Here is a 16,363-nt window from a genome sequence, read left to right as displayed (position 1 = left end):
GACACCCCGGATGCTGTAATGTCGGTATGCAGTTTCAGGCGCTTTGGGGTCCTTGACACCCCGGATGCTGTAATGTCGGTATGCAGTTTCAGGCGCCTTGGGGTCCTTGACACCCCAGATGCCGTAATGTCGGTATACAGTTTTAGGCGCTTTGGGGTCTCCGAAACACCGGATGCCGTAATGTCGGTATGCAGTTACAGGCGCTTTGGGGTCCCTGACACCTTGGATGCCATAATATCGGTATACAAAGAACGCCTCCGATGCATCGGGGTCCCTGACATCCCGAATGCCATAACGTCGGTATGCGGAGCGTCAACGGTACTTCGGGGTCCCTAACGCCCCAATATGATATAACGTCAACGCCACTTTTTAAAATAACGTTTTCGAAACAGGTTTAGCTTGTATAAATAAATAAATCTCAAAGAATGAATAATTTTGAAAGTTAACGAAGAGGAAAAATTGCTTTTATTATCTCTAGGTTCTGAAGATCGAAAGGGACCAAAGTATTCTTAGGGGGTTTATTAAATAGCATCTTTCCTTTTTTTATTTTCAATATTAAGTATTTATTACATACAAGCATTTATACAATACGAAGTATTTTTAGACATGACTGATGATATTTAGCATTCTCAGTATTTTTATGTTTAGAAACATTCTTTCGTATGTATTTGAGATTATTATTATTATCATTGTTATTATTATTATAGTTATTATTATTACATGTCCTTATAGAGTAGGTTTTAGTTAGACCGAATAGAATAGTTTGAATAAATAAACTCCATATATAGTCATTGCATACTTCTGTCGCGGGAAAACAACGCCGTACTTTTCTTTTTCTTTATTAATTAAAAATAATATAATCCTCGTGATGTGTCGAGTTATAATTGCGTTAATATTCATTTGATATTCCCTTTTACACGGTATCGTATACTACGCGCTCGAAGAAGCTTTATTAGGCAATTAAAGATGTCTTAGGATCGTATGCTTCTGTACAGCAGTATGTGCTACAGTGTTCGATAAAAATACATGTTCGTTCATCGTTAAAATATTAGTCGTTCGAAATCGGTTTTTCGATATAAAAGGAGCAAAGGAAAACTTTCGCGGCATATACGTACACGTGTGCTCGAAGACCTTAGATTTAAAATGAATGTATACGGGTAAAAGGAAACCGACAGCAAGCGTGCAGCATTAAAATTCTTTTCTTTTTCGTATATATGCAGATAACAGTCGGGGGAATTCGTAATATCCCGTGTAGCACGAAACGCAACAAAAAGAAGATTAAAAGAGAAACAAACAAGTGTAAAATATCCCTACCGATTAATGATATATCCATTCAGACACATGGATGATTCCTTTTTTATTTCTGCTATTTTGAAGACTTACGGGATAATCGGATCACTCTATTATCTTTCGTACGATAGACCATACGAGTCAATTGTGTCGCGCATCAACGCTCGTGCAGGTGTTTTCAACACAAAGCATGCTAATGATTATCCATTTTACAATAGTATGCCACAACAGTAACAAATAACTCATGTCATAGACACCCAATTACAATGTTTTGTTTGCTGAATAACATCAGGCTTTAGAATAATCGTTTCCTAATCTGTATACTAATATGATACCACTATAATGAATAGCCACCACTGGATAACGCAACGTGACCATCTAATTTTTCCCATTCGATTTCTCATAAAATATCTCTGCCGAGACTGACCACTTCGCTAGATCCTCCATTATTATTACGCTAACTGTAGCAGATTGAAACGTGTCGACTACACTTTCACGATCATCTATCACGGCTAGCAAAAGATTATTTAAAAAATAAAGTAACGGGTAGCTATCGTTCTCTTATATTCCGTAAACGTATGCAGTGGCTATTTCACAAAGCAAATCACCGTCATCGTCAACGTCTTCATCATCACAGCTAGAAAATTTATGTTAGATCCGCGAAAATATAACGGTAATGAAATCTAGTGGATACCTAGAGTACCAATATTAGGTGAGTTTTCTATAAAAAAAAAAAAAGAAAGAAACAAAAGGAGAAAAAGAGAATATTACAAAAAAAGAAAAACAGTAAAATTGCTTGACTAGTGAGCGCACGCCCCAAAATGTATTATGGAAGAAATGTGTTTCTTTTTTTTTCTTTTTTCGTTTTTTACATCATATCTGCAAACGATCTTACTAGATATGATTATACATAGATTCATTTTTCTATACTCGAATTCTATAAGGTAATATTATACTATCTCTTATATAAGAACAATCATTGGAGCTTACCTCCTACGTCATTTTGGCAGATACATGTAGTTCTGTAAGAAATTTTCAACCAATGCATAATCTTGTGCTATATTTGCGTCAAGCCGTTTTACACATTCGTTCACGACACGTTATATAAAACTGCGAATATATCAATTTCTTTTTTCCTGTCGGATTCTACATAGTCAAATTTCTGAACATAAACTGTTTAACAGTACAGGCAGGGAAACAAAAGAACGTGTAAAATTAATTGAATAAAATTTGATACAATAAAATATGTATATATCCGCGTATTATTATACTTTCAAATCAATATGTTAGGTCTAATTCCCTTCAAAGGTTCTCTAAAAAGATTCGATTTATATTATCTAAATAGCATACTATAACGGACTGAGTTGCCTATCTGCTGGTTTCGTAATATTATTAATTAACATTATATATTATTTTACATTTCTCGTGACAACGTTCAAGGAAAAGGTAGTCTTTTTCGTTTTCTTATTTTTTTTTTTTTGTCTGTTTGTTTGTCTGACGTAGTACCCCCATTCTCTACTTATAGATCTCCACTTTTTTCGTTTCCTTTCATTTTCTACACATCGATATAGCGCTTATTTACATTATCTCATCAATGACGTCATTTATTATGTACCCCTATTGCTCGTTGCAAAGCAACAACGATATTCTCAACTTCCGATCGTTCTTCTTCCTTTCACCAGAATTGTTTAACACGCGGATTATGATAAAAGATCTGCAGATGAAGAACATTGATGTTACATATCGTACACAATGATTAATTATTACGGTGTGCCAGTACAACAAAAATATTAACCCCCGGATAGCGGCGCTGGATCTTTTATAACTTAGTTCACCATTGATCCAGCCACCCCCGTTCGAGGGTTAATTAACACTTACACATACCTGGTACTTGACTATTATCTTGTGGTTTGTTGTTGATAAAAGAATCCTGGAACGGATTAACATTGGCATTAGCAGCAGTAGGCATGTACGTGTTCGCCATTGGGGTGAAAGGTATAGCTGCTGGATTTAGGTTCGAGTTGAGGGTGTCTTCGTTCTCCATATTTGATGTCAGTTGAAGTATTGGACCACTACTGCTATTACTGAGAGAGTCGAATTCCGTTAGGTCTAACAGGTTGTTGGTCACGTTGTTTTGTTTGCTACAAAATCAGCGAAAGGAAACATACAGACACTAAAAAATAATAGGCGAATTACACTAATAATACTACTTGCCTCAGCGTATTCGAAATTACAATTGCTAAATCGTTCAAGCCAATCGTAGAAGATTAATAACTTGCTAAAATTAATATGTACACGATAGTACGATAGTTTGTTGTATCGTTTCATTTAGAAATTTAATAGTAGAGTATCTAAAGAGACTATATTTTTTAATACGTAACAAAGAAAATAAAGAATGAACAACTATATACTTTATACTTAATTCTTCCAAGTATTGTTCCTAGTAATGCTTATCTCTGCATCAGCGCTCTATTGCTGACTAATGATATTCTGAAAGGCAGCTACTTTGTTACTGTTAAGCAGCTATAAAAAGCATTCGTATATGCTTGGTGAACTTATAGAAAATTCTATAGCACAACGGAAATCGTATACACAGGGCGACAGGAAATTGGAATACTGGAAAATGAGTGTTATCTATTATAAAAGTGTAGCTACTCGTTTTCCTGTCACTCTGTGTACAAAACACAATTGAGACGCAACAAAATTTCTTCTCTCGATAAAAATTATAGATAGGTGTAACGAATAATGTATATACAAGATACTACCATACAGCAGGTTCGTAAATCTGATTACAAAGATTTAGTTATATTCGCCTGATATCACTGTCTGGATTTCTCTTATTTTATAGACAAGAAATTATTCATGCCTCGGTTCGACATCGGTTTCCTATAGGAACTAGTGGAACGATGAATCGTGTGACATACAACACATTTGTCGTACAACGAAAGAATAACGTTTAAAAATGATACGTGTGAAGGTTGATAAGTACATAGCAAAAGTAGACAGTAAGTTGACACGTACTGCTGGATGATACACAACACAAACATAAAGAAAGTGTACAAAGTAGAGCAAAGAAAATTCACAAGCCACACCATATGGATACAATATATTAATCCACAACATGCAATTTGGTGACAATAAGAATTGATAAGAAAACTCTTTAGTATAAATACTAATTATACTTAAGGCGTGGATGGTCAGCTTGAATGGTAACTAATTGGAGGATAAAGATAAAGTAATAGCTCATCAAAGATGACCTGTTGTATTTTCTTAGATTAAAAAAAAAAAGAAAAAAAAAATGTGGAAATGTTTCTAACATAATAATGAAAACATAGTATCTTTGATGAGCTTGTGTGATGAAATTACAACGAAAATATTTTTTTAGATGAGTCATTCAATTTATGCTATTTATCTTTCTTTACATTATGTACACTGAATTTATTATTCATTATTAGTTGGTTTTTAACGCTATAGCTCTGTTAGTCGTTTAACATTTCCATGCTTCGTATAACATTACACGTTTTATGCCATTAACATATTTACTAAAAAGAATCGACGGTACAATAATAAGTTAAATTTCTTATATCTTTTTTTTTTGTTTCTTTCGTATTTCTTTTAAACGTCTACCTAAAAATATTATATTTTTAACTAGTACATGATTAAATATAAATTATAAAATATATATGTATATATATATATATATATAAGTATAATAGACAATACAATATACATTCTTCGTACCTCTCGTATTACCGATGATATATCTATATATATATATCATAATATTCAATGTAATTAATTTTTGTTAGTTGCTGGTATAGTCGTGCGATTAGGTGTATCTTTTAATAACGATAAATAATTGCCGTAAAGTTCATCTTCCATATCTGTCAACCATTGCTCTGACTACTTTTGCAATGTACAATATATGTAAAATCATTTGTATCATAATGATATTAATATAAAGCAATTTCTATCGAGCTGAATAAAAATTGGATAAGCAGTCGCCTCTGATACAAATCTCAAGAAAGCACAATTGATATTGTTATTCAAACGACTATGTATAGTGTACATATAGCGTACATATTTTGTATTTATTTCAAAATTGATCTTTTGTTATCATACGAATACCACAAAAAAACATCTCAAATAACAAAATTCATTATATACATATTAACTATAATAAATTCTCAATATACCACGTGCTTTCATATTTCAGAATAAACGTACAAGATTATAGTTGTTCGCATCCCACGATTCTTAATTCGTGAGGGTTTTTATTTAGCAATTAAACGTTATTGTACACGTTACTGTACCGAATCATTCTTTTTAAACTGTGTCTGTCAAAATGATACATTGCGCTTACTGTGTGTATATTTAATGTGGCACATACTCCAATCCTGCTAGATTTTATATTCATTTGGAAAACAATACTCGCACTCTAGTCATTGCATTCAATGTTCTTTTCTTTACTCTGTTTGAAAAACTATGATGTAAAATAACTATACTAATATCGTAGTTAACAATACAGGCGCAAGTTTAATGAAGGTAAAAAGCAATTATCATAGACGATCATTTGAAAACAAACTAATTAACTACAATTTCACAGGCAGTTATTTATAATTCACATTGCATGTGCGTTTCTATCAATTCACTGTGAATCTATAAATAACCTTCATTATACAAATGACTAGAGCATTACCCTGAATCATTCAAAATACAGAGTAATATACGTATAAGCATATTGCTTATCTTTTTTCCTTTTACATTATGTTTCTGGCATTACAGTCGAACATTGCGTGGTGCATATTTTGATTGAAATTTAACTTTTATTTTTTGTTTTTGTCTTTTGATCTCTAGAGTACTGAACTGCATTTCGTGTTTTTTAAATTTTTCTTTTATTATGCGACAAATATGTTCATACATATTTGTGTGAACGGCACTAAAAAGTCAGTCAATTTTTCTTTCTTTTTTTTTTTCGTACATAATGGCTAGTGTTGTGCAATTATTTATATTATACTAATTACATTATTTAGCCGTAACTTGTTTCCAAAAGTAATTATAATTGCACACTGATAAATATAATACCTAGCGTCGAATGTATATGTATATTATATATTTACGTATCGTATTCACACAAAACTCTAGATAAAATATTGATTTCGTAGAAATAACGTTTCTAAAATGCTTGATAATAGGACTGGGTGAATAAGAAGAACGATTTTCGTATCTGGAAAAATATTTCCTTACTCTATGGTGAAAAAGCGCTTCGAGGAGGAAAAAAATAAATATCATCAAAAACTTCATGAAAATTTCTACAATATGGGAGTATACATTGTGTTCGAGGAGTTTCAGCGGATATTATAAGCCTTGCACGGGCATTCATTCATATAATATTATTGTCGAATGATTTAAAAAACAAATGAACTTACAATTCTTTGAGATGCTCTTCGATGTGTAATCTTTCAGTATTGTTTGTTTATTTTATTTGTTTTTTTTTTTGTTTTTTTTTTTGTTTTTCTTTTTTAATCGATGAGAAATCCAGTTATATGTTGGACTTTTTTGTTTGGTATGACGGTCGGTAGATGTAAATATGTAACTCTTATGTTAATGTAAATGTTTCGTCACAAATCTGTAACTTTTAATTTGATATACTTACACGGTGGCATTGTCCAGTGTAATCGATTGACTGTTGATACCGTTTCCGTGATTCGTATGATGACCGTTCAGTTCTTCCACATTACCCTGATTATTATCCAATACAATTTTATTTTCATTAATGCCGTTACTATGCGTGCCGTTATGCACAATGTCCGTAGTAGTATTGTTCTCAGTATGATGAGCCCGTTGTTCACCGCTAATAAATTGCTGGGTCGCCTCGGATATCAGACTGGCCGTCATAACATCTTCACCTTTGCTACCCGGTGCCGTTTTATTTTCATCGTTAGGACTGTCTTCTTTCAGTTTATCGCCATCACCACCTTCTCCCTGCGCAATAAAAACAAAACCATCTCTTGATTAGCCCCCTGAGTAGTGGTGGATATACGAAATTCCTTCTCGCAAATTTTCAAACAATTCAAACAGACACGAGTTTTGATATCGATTAAGTTTTAAGTTCCATAATAATTTAAGTTTGAGAAATTCCACACTCAAAGGGTTAAAAGAGATGTACCGATGATATTGAAAATAGTACCTTGGTAGGTGTATTGCTCTGATTCTTCCCTCGAGTTCTAATCATTATTGCCTCGACGCGTTTACGTCTAGCGATTCGCTCTTCTTCTTCCCTCTTAAGCCGCTCCGCCATTTCGATCCGCTGTCTGCAACAGAAACATCGAACCACTCATGGTTAAGCAATTCAGCGGATCACTGATCAAGACAAATGATCAAATGTCGAAGAAATGAACCACCAACCTTTCTTCTTCTTCTCTTGCCTTTCGATCAGCCTCTTCTTTCTCTTGTTTCTGACGAGCCTCTTCCTCTCTTCTTCTCCTATCCTCTTCTTCGCGACGTTTCGCTTCTTCGATCGCCAATCTCAGTCTCTGTTCTTCAGCTTCTCGTGCCTCGTTGGCCAAACGCAGCGTTTCTTCTTCCAAACGTCGCTGTTCTTCTTCTTCGGCACGCAATCTCTCGGCCTCTAAACGCGCCTCTTCTTCCTGTTGACAAACATCTCTTTATCAAGCCTTTTTCCTTCGGTAATACTCCAAGTTGCCTGTACGAAAAAGTTCAATAAAACCGTACCTGTCGTTGGCGTTCGAGTTCCGCTTCCCTTTCAGCCTGTTCTCTGGCCAGTCTTCTGCGTTCCGCTATAGCTGCTTTAGCTTCTTCTTCCGTGGTAATTCGGATCTTCGCAATCATCGAAGCTAAAAAACGCCCATCGTCAGCCTGGAATTTACATTCAAACACTTTAGCCTCTACTTACCTGACATGTCGACTTGTTCTTCCGTGTTGCTTTCTGATTTTGTTTCCGCTTCTTTCTTCTCGTTCTTCGTATCTTCTTTCTTAGTGACTTTAGGTGTTTCTTGGCTATCCTGATTCAAGTTAGTCTCGTCCTTCGCCTGTTTGGAAACTGGCTGCTCGATAATGACTTGCTTCTTCACTTCTTCCCTACCGTGTTCGCTTATTTCCTGCTGCAATTAATGGGGAAAACGAATGAAACGAATTCATGGGTCAAAGTATAGTCGGTGGTAATAATTTAATTAGCCAAATGGAACGATTAATCACTTGCGTCTTCTCGGTGCCTTGATCTTTCTTTTCTTCTTGCTTGTCCTCCAACTTGACATCCTCTTTGCCTTCGTTCTTGATTATCTCGCCGGCGCATTCGCGAATAAGAGGAACATTCTCGGCGCCCGGGCTCTGTAACGGGGTCGCTTTCGGCGTTATCCGCGGGGACGCCTTTGCGTTCTTCACCAACTTCTCCGTCGGTCTCCTCGCCTCTGTCGCTTTTGGTGTAGAAGGTTTCTTTGGAGTGCTGTGGACCTTTGGCAGTGGCGGCTTCGAATCCTTCGTCAACTTTGTGTCGCTCACCAAATCTGCGATAGCAATTCCTCGCTGACAATACGCGCGAGCAAATTCTCTTTACGGACGCGCGCGAGTATTTAAATGTGCAATCTCGAGAACATAGTAATAATAAAAATAATAATAATAATAATAATAATAATAGTGACAGTGTAAATAGGGGAAAAAAAAATACAACAAAAATCGAACCAATCAAAAGTGAAATTAATCGAAAGAGGGGTTGATTTCAATCAAACGTGACATCGAAACGAAAGTGGAGCCTCCTCTTTCGAGGATAACACTTTCTCTCTTTCTCTCTCAACATTCAAACGATGGACATCGTGTAGACGATTAATAAGAAGAGTATTGATGCTCACTGTGTCGTTCTGTGATCGAAACACCGGTACCGGCAATAGAAGCAGGTCGCGGTCGACGCGGGGCAGCTGTGCGAGGACGCAGATTGACGTTACTGCTGCCCACACTGCTGGCGCTTTGCTGACTCATGGAGCTGTGAGGCCGAGATGGGCTGTTCGGTGTCACCTCCCCGCTGCGGATGCCTACGCGTACCCACCCAAGGTGAACATCTCTTCATTTCCGTGTTTTGTGCATTTTTTCTTCGCGCGTTAAACACCAAAGAAAACTAACAAGCAAGGATTGCACACGGTCCAGCTGCGATTTCGAATGAAACATAAAGTAAGTTTTATCGAAATTCGAGCCAGCCCATTTGCGAGCCTTCCTTGTAAGCCTGCCATGGAACACGCGTCGCACCTCAGCGACGCGACGTCGCGACAATTTCGTTCGTCGAATTATCGCGTCGGATCGCGTCGGTGCAATTTTAAAATAAATCTCGACAAACTCTCCGATCGTACTTTCTTTTCTTTTTTTCTCTCTCTCTCTCTCTCTCGCTCGTTCGTTCGCTCGCTCGCTCTCTGTTTTTTTATCCGTTTGCTTTCGTTAGGGCTATAGACGGCGTAGATTAAAACAAAAGTAGCGAAATTAAAACAGAAAACAAGCACCGCCACCATAATAATATAAAGTAAAAAATGATATTCGTGTCGATTGTGTCGTTCGTGAAAGGTAATGTACATCGACGATAATCGAGAAAAAGAAAGAGGCTGGAAATAAACGTTAAGATAAACTAAAGTAAACCATGTTTATAACAATATAAAGAGCAAGAAAGAAAAGAATCGAAGAACGAAAGTGGAGCGATTAATGTATTGCACACTAAATACGATTGCGGTTCGTTTGTACATTCTCAGAAATAATTACGTGCACAAAACGTGTCCGTGTATATTAACTGATAAAATACATTTATATATATTTATATTTATTTATAAGTATAAAAAATTGTGTAGCTTACCGGGAACGTTAGAGCGTACCTTCACCTCTGGTACCGAAAAGCCGGTGAGAACTGAGACCATTTTATTTAGTAGGAGCGTTTTGTTAATCAATTCGTCGCATTGTTAAAAAACAAAAAAAAAAACGATTGTTAAAGAAAAACGAAGCGTTAGACGCTTTGAAAATCAATTGTTAGTCTCTGTACAAATAAGCATTCAAGCGTGCATCGAATTCGCGGAATTTCTTTTTTATAAAAACACGAACTTATTTTCCGTCTTATTGATTCACAATGGCTCCTCTACTCTCCATTCATACGCATGCACATGTGCACCCAACTCAAGTTACATAGAACCAGTGCGGTATTGATTATACTGTAAGAAGTTTAGATTATACCGAAGATTAGTATAAAGCGGACACGATCGCGAGAGTGTCGCAGAGGACAATGATGGATGTGCCTCTATCAATAAAAGGACACCGACTACTTCATCGTGTGACAGTATCCATCTTATCCGCGTTTAATATTTTTTTACAGAGATCTTTAGATACGTATGTGTATGAATTGATCACCGTCGACGAGAGTGGTCGATAAAAGCAGCGATTGGCAAGTATGGTGGTGAGAAGGCGGGTGTGCCCGTCAACTCTTGAGCGGGCAATTGATCTGCCCATCATCGAGTAAAAGGATCACCACCGAGTTGAGTGCACAAGAACGATCTTACCTTGCTGCTGTTGGTTCTGATGCTCGCGGGCTTTGCGACGTAGTCTCTCGGCCCTGGTTGGTCTCGGCATTGGAACCGCCCCCGGCAATGTACCCATGCTACGAGAGTTATCTGAGCGTTTGAGGCTCTTGGCCCCGGACGCAGCTAAATGTGACATGCTGCGACTCATGCTAGAAGCGCTCAGAGGCTGGCTTTGCTGTTCCGTCAGTGTGCTAAGTTCTGTCGGACGTTTCCTAGGCTGCGCCAGTTGGTCCAGCCTGGACATGGAGTAAGTCCTACCTGGCGAACGCGTGAAGGCCTTTGCGCTCGAACTGCGACCGGAAGTTGGTGGTCCATCGCGTGGCGACGGTATCGTTGGCATCAGATCGGTGCGTCTCCTGTTCACTCGTAGATAAACCGAGCCAGGTGTTCCCGGCGTTCCGTCGCTCTCTTCACCTGCAACGAGTTCGCCCTTAAGAAGCGAAGCGAAAAGCGAGCACCAAAAAAAATGGTCGCACTATACAGAGAGAACATAGACAAGGCGCGCGTACCTCGAGTAACATAACAATATCCTCGAACATCGCAACAAACACAACAAAATATCGAGCTTATTCCCTTTATATCAACTACTTTCACCCGTTCGACACGTCTCGCTATTCTACATGCTGTTGTGCGTTCAAGCGAAAGATTCTAGAACGCGTGTGTAGTGTGTGTTCTGTTCGATGTTGTTTCATAACGTTTCTAGGAAAAACGAAATCGTTAGACGGTGTCTCGGTACATGCTGACAGTATTGTATAGCAAAGAAATTCTAACACTGTTCGAACTTGTAATATTCAATAGGTTTTTCTATAAACGGTAACTGTTATCCGATTGCTTCCTCGTACAATATTATTTCACGAGCTCTGCTCATTCGTATTCACCCCACAAGAATCTATAGAAAATGTTTATTCAATGTTACAAGTTTATATAGTTGTTGAACAGTGTAATCGGGTAACAACGCACGAAACTGGGTACGTGCACCAACTACCACGACTGCGAAAGCGGTGTTGTAAAACGAAACGACGCATGCAAACGACGCTCGTTGAAGCGGTCAAAATCCCATGCATGCATTTAACGATAGGACAAAGTATTCCTGTTAAACGTACGTATCGATATCCACGATTTGCAAAATTAACGGAACAAGATGCTACGAAAAAATCAAGCGATCCAATAAATGTTACGAATTCGAAATCGTTGATGCAATCAAAAGCTATTTCACTTTAAAGAAATGATTTGTTCTTGGTGCATGATTAAAATTCAAACTTAATTGTAAATACAAAATGTAGTGATGTAAGAAGTTTATGAATGATTATGAGTGTAATGCTTGTAGTATGCAAATTATTTCGTCAATTCTATTGATAGAAAAACTGTATTCAATAATTGAGGCACCTCAGCTTCTTCGTATCACTTTCCTCTTTGGAAAGACTATCGTTTAACAAACAACGCTACTAATTAGAGGAAGAAGACTAACAAATTACTTTCTAGTATACAAGAAACACTTTTATCTAATACGATTAGTAGTCCATAGAAAAGTAGAAAAATGTTAGCACCGTTAATAGACAAGTTCGAATAGCACCAGATGCAGTCATTACTAACTAATGGTATGCGTCGTGTAACACCGATTTTGTTTCAAGTTAAAAATTGTAAAGATCTGGCTAAAAATTCTACCATAAACGCTGAATATCCGATCACGCGAAATTCCGTGCTTAAACGTTGCAGTGCACAACGATCGATCCGCTTCTCCTCTGACAGCGAACGCATTAAAACTGCATAGGAGCGGAGTTATTAATTTTCAATCGGTGTTCCATGACTAACCAAAGTGTGTACAGATACGATTTAAGATGAAAGCTAATGGAAAGTGACATGCTTGCAAGAAAGTACATATCCCGGATGTGCTAATGAACAAGAGACAAGGATCTTGTATCGACAGCTCATTCTGGAACAACAGAACGATCTCCCCGTTGCAGACAATTTTGTTCTTTTTGCTTTAATTTTTAATTTTCTTTTTTTCGCTGTTTTCGACTTCAGGACTCACCACTGGCAGCCCGCTGAATCATCGGACGCCTAGTGTCGCTATCAGACTTATCATCGATGGCAAAGATGTCAGTTGTAGGAGGCAGAGAGAGGCTGGCTCTCTTATGTTTGGCAGGGGTTAAGGGAGGATCAGGGCTAGAATTCCAATTGAACACCTCGTACATGGACGAGGACATTCGCATATCTGCAAACAAACCATTGAACGCTGCAACATTAGGCACTTTCCAATTGATTTATTCTTCATTTTCGTTTTGTTCTTTGTGGCATGGCAGAGGAACGGGAAGAACATAGAATTTACATATGATTGATAACGAGAAAGGGCATCATGAATGAATATAATATTATTAGTATAAGTTAGATATAGTGCGATTCGTGGATACTTTAACCATCGGAGGTCTGTGACTGGGTATAATTATACCCGCATTTACGCTCCGCTCTATTAAAATTTCATGAAAACCTAAGAATAGGGATTGCGGATTGGTCTCCATTAACCCAGTCACAGACCGCCGGGGGACGATCATTTTATTTAAGGGTTAAAATACATTCTGACTGAGCCACCACCAGTTAAGTACAGGTAAAAGAGCGGATGCAAAAGGATCTTAATTACCAAAGGAAATCTATCTCCGTTCAAAGTTACGCTTCTCTAGAGTGAAATTACATTTACTCAGGCAATATTATTCTCTCGCTACGAATTCTCTATGGTACACGACACATGTGCTAACGTTGTAACGCGTACAGATTATAGAGAAGTCGGTAAGCGAAGATGAGGTGCTTCTCGTGTGTTGACAAAGCAAAAAGAAAATCTCGAGTTTATCTTTCAAATGAAATTCTATCTGATGGTGAACCGCGAGGAAAATTAAAACCGGTGGATTGGCTACCAAAAATTATATAAATAAAAAATGAAAAAGTATACCGTAAACCTGAAAAAAGAAAAAAGTAACAAAATATAAATTATACGATGAGTACGATCACGAATGAATTTCTAAATAATAATTTTGATATTTTGATATTTCATGCTTCGTGACGTAATCGTGTAAAGTTTCATGGTGGTCGTGTGTTGGTGGTCGATGTGTGGTGTTCAGTAATCAAATGTAATCAACGAAATATAATGAGATACAATTAACGCATCGTCGACCAATAAACATTCTCGTTATATTTATAAAAATGATATTCGCACGATCGACGATGCGTTAGGAATAACGATCTCACGATCCTTTAATATCGCTGATTTCATCTCATTTCCTTTTTCCCTATGAACGCGAATAATAAAAACTCGTAAACTGAAAAGAACATAGCGGGCAAGCAACGTTGGAAAATATCAATATCCCGGGGCTTTTTGTGTAAATCCCTGTCTGAAACGTTGTGCATCCATGCGTTACCCACTGCAGCGCATCCATTGCGTAACTATAGCACTAAAAGCGCTGTGTGGAAAAAACGCAGTGAGGAAAAGAAGCGGCCCTCGATTGCGCGTCTCAATCATTCTTAGCTCGAACTTATCAGATGACAACGTGGAATAATAATAATAATAATAGTCTCACACCAACGACACGATTCGCTAATGACTTTTTACACGAGCTCGAGACCGTACACTATCTTTTCGCGACGATTTCTGACCAATGGTGCAAATAGAAACGGTAGATAATCATTAAATTCTCTGTGAATTGTGAAATTGTCCGAGGACGGTAAAGAAGACGTAAAAATTTGCACCATCGCGACACTTGTTGCATTTTGTCTGAAAATCAATCATAATAATGGTTCCGTAAGTTAGCGAGAATAGCCGACTAACCTTCGCCAGGTTTCCGGTCAAGCCCACCGGCGGAAGTGGCTCGTTTCTTGCTTCCATCGAGCTCTCTTTCGGAGGACCTCCTGGTTAACGGCTGAGCAGCTGAGAACATCATCACGTTAGTGGTGGACGTTGCTCTACGCGTTCCCCAAAAAGTGGAACCACCTGTATCAGCTGGCTCCAACATCCTCGGGGTAGAACTTCCGAACGCGAACACGATGTGCGACCTGTCGTTCTTCTTCCTCTTCTCTATACGCGCCTCTCTCTCCTGGTTCTTTCGCAGGATAGCCTCCCGTCTTTCTCTTTCGGCCTCGCATATCAACCGTTTCCTTTCTTCCACTTGGTTCCGTCTGTAGACGAAATAGGAAATTCTGAGACAATCGTGGGAGATCACATTCTATTGTCGTGTAACACACGCTTAACAGGATGTTTTTCCTTTCTGATTATCTTTATCTCCGAGTTGTATAATTTCACTATAGATTTCTGCTAATATTCATTCCGCGGACAGTAGAGAAGCGATTTTGCAGCGGGTGAACTTTATGCAGGTGTCGCGATAATTTCCCGGGCTTCTGTGCAGTGGCAAAACAGTTTAGCCCGGCATCATATTAACCAGGTCAACTTATAACCTCGTAGAGCAGGTAATCTCGTAAAGAGCGTTTAAACACATCAATTCGCGTGGCACAGCTTGCGAAAAAAAAGTCACCCTTAAACGCTCAAAGACGTTAAAAAAAAAAAAAAAAAAATAACCCGATTTCAAACGCGAAGGTAAATTTGCATGTAAAATTGGCAAAGTGTAGAAATTCCAGCCGTAATTTCCACGATCGGTCATAGAATGAAATAAAAGCACACGAACCTGTCGTTGTCACGCGATCTGAGCTCGTCGATGCGCCGTCTGCGTTCTTCTTCCCGTTGCTCCCGGAAGCGTTGCGCGGCTAAGGCTTGCTGTCTCAACTCCTCCAATTTCCGTTGTCGTTCCTCGTTCTGTCTCTCACGGACGAGCTTCGCCCTGTCCACGTCTTTCGCGCTTCCCGCCGACTCGCGTCCTGGGAACAACCGTGAACATCCATTACCTTTCCTCGTTCCGCGTGCTTCGTTTTTTATTTTTAAACATTGCTAAGCGTTAATCGTTCCCTCGGATAGTAGTTCGATAGCGTAAGCGTTGTTTATACATGTGTCTGCGAGAAAAACTTGTTTCGTGAAAATTGGATATAGCGATTGATTTTTGAAAAATCATGATATTATTATTATTATTGAAACCGTGATAAAAGGGAAACGAGGGAAAAATTAGTCTCGACACTGCCGTTGAAAACCTTCGAGTGATACCTTCATTCTCGGTAGGATGATCGCCGTCGAGGGAGTCCTCGTCGTAGATACTTTGGCGGCGCTTCACATCTGTCGAGAAAGAAAGTGAGAATATGTGCGTACGCACGTGAGATTTGGAATATATTACGAGCAGAACTCGCGTATAATGGACAGACACACTGCGAAGAGCTGCATGCTGAGCTTAACGGCACACTGATGCATCTCAAAAGCATCTGACGCATTCACGCACGCATACGTTCCTCTCTTTGATTCGATCATGCATCATGCAGTCGTCGTACGTGGAAAATTGTGTCTAGAAATTACTTTCGTTTCCGTGGAACAGGTAGCTACAGGTTAGAACCTACGATAGACAGTAGAATCGAATAAAATT

At 38.2% G+C, this 16,363-nt stretch overlaps 1 protein-coding gene across 21 annotated transcripts in view; it reads right to left on the bottom strand.

Annotated features, from left to right (window-relative positions):
- Positions 1–783: 783 nt before the first annotated feature.
- The window catches only part of LOC114876386 (MAP7 domain-containing protein 1-like), a 129,970-nt gene continuing 114,390 nt past the window's right edge, over positions 784–16,363 (bottom strand). For 13 of the 21 annotated variants that reach the window (XM_029187813.2, XM_046286276.1, XM_029187815.2 and 10 more), the window contains 14 exons: positions 15,994–16,062; positions 15,524–15,713; positions 14,674–15,020; positions 12,889–13,071; positions 10,836–11,270; positions 9,159–9,338; positions 8,509–8,816; positions 8,207–8,414; positions 8,026–8,147; positions 7,699–7,940; positions 7,481–7,604; positions 6,947–7,275; positions 3,175–3,431; positions 784–3,004 (listed from right to left, as the gene is read on the bottom strand). In XM_029187813.2, coding sequence (XP_029043646.1) covers positions 2,991–3,004; positions 3,175–3,431; positions 6,947–7,275; positions 7,481–7,604; positions 7,699–7,940; positions 8,026–8,147; positions 8,207–8,414; positions 8,509–8,816; positions 9,159–9,338; positions 10,836–11,270; positions 12,889–13,071; positions 14,674–15,020; positions 15,524–15,713; positions 15,994–16,062 — 3,008 coding nt within the window. In that variant the 3' untranslated portion in view covers positions 784–2,990. The remainder of the gene's footprint in view (positions 3,005–3,174; positions 3,432–6,946; positions 7,276–7,480; positions 7,605–7,698; positions 7,941–8,025; positions 8,148–8,206; positions 8,415–8,508; positions 8,817–9,158; positions 9,339–10,835; positions 11,271–12,888; positions 13,072–14,673; positions 15,021–15,523; positions 15,714–15,993; positions 16,063–16,363) is intronic. The other 8 variants (XM_046286283.1, XM_046286270.1, XM_029187801.2 and 5 more) reach the window with 5 other exon arrangements.

The sequence above is a fragment of the Osmia bicornis genome, chromosome 1 (assembly GCF_907164935.1).
Source record: "Osmia bicornis bicornis chromosome 1, iOsmBic2.1, whole genome shotgun sequence".
Lineage (NCBI taxonomy): Eukaryota > Metazoa > Arthropoda > Insecta > Hymenoptera > Megachilidae > Osmia > Osmia bicornis.
The sequence above is the reverse complement of the archived record's forward strand: the minus strand, read 5'-3'. Positions and strand labels throughout refer to the sequence as shown.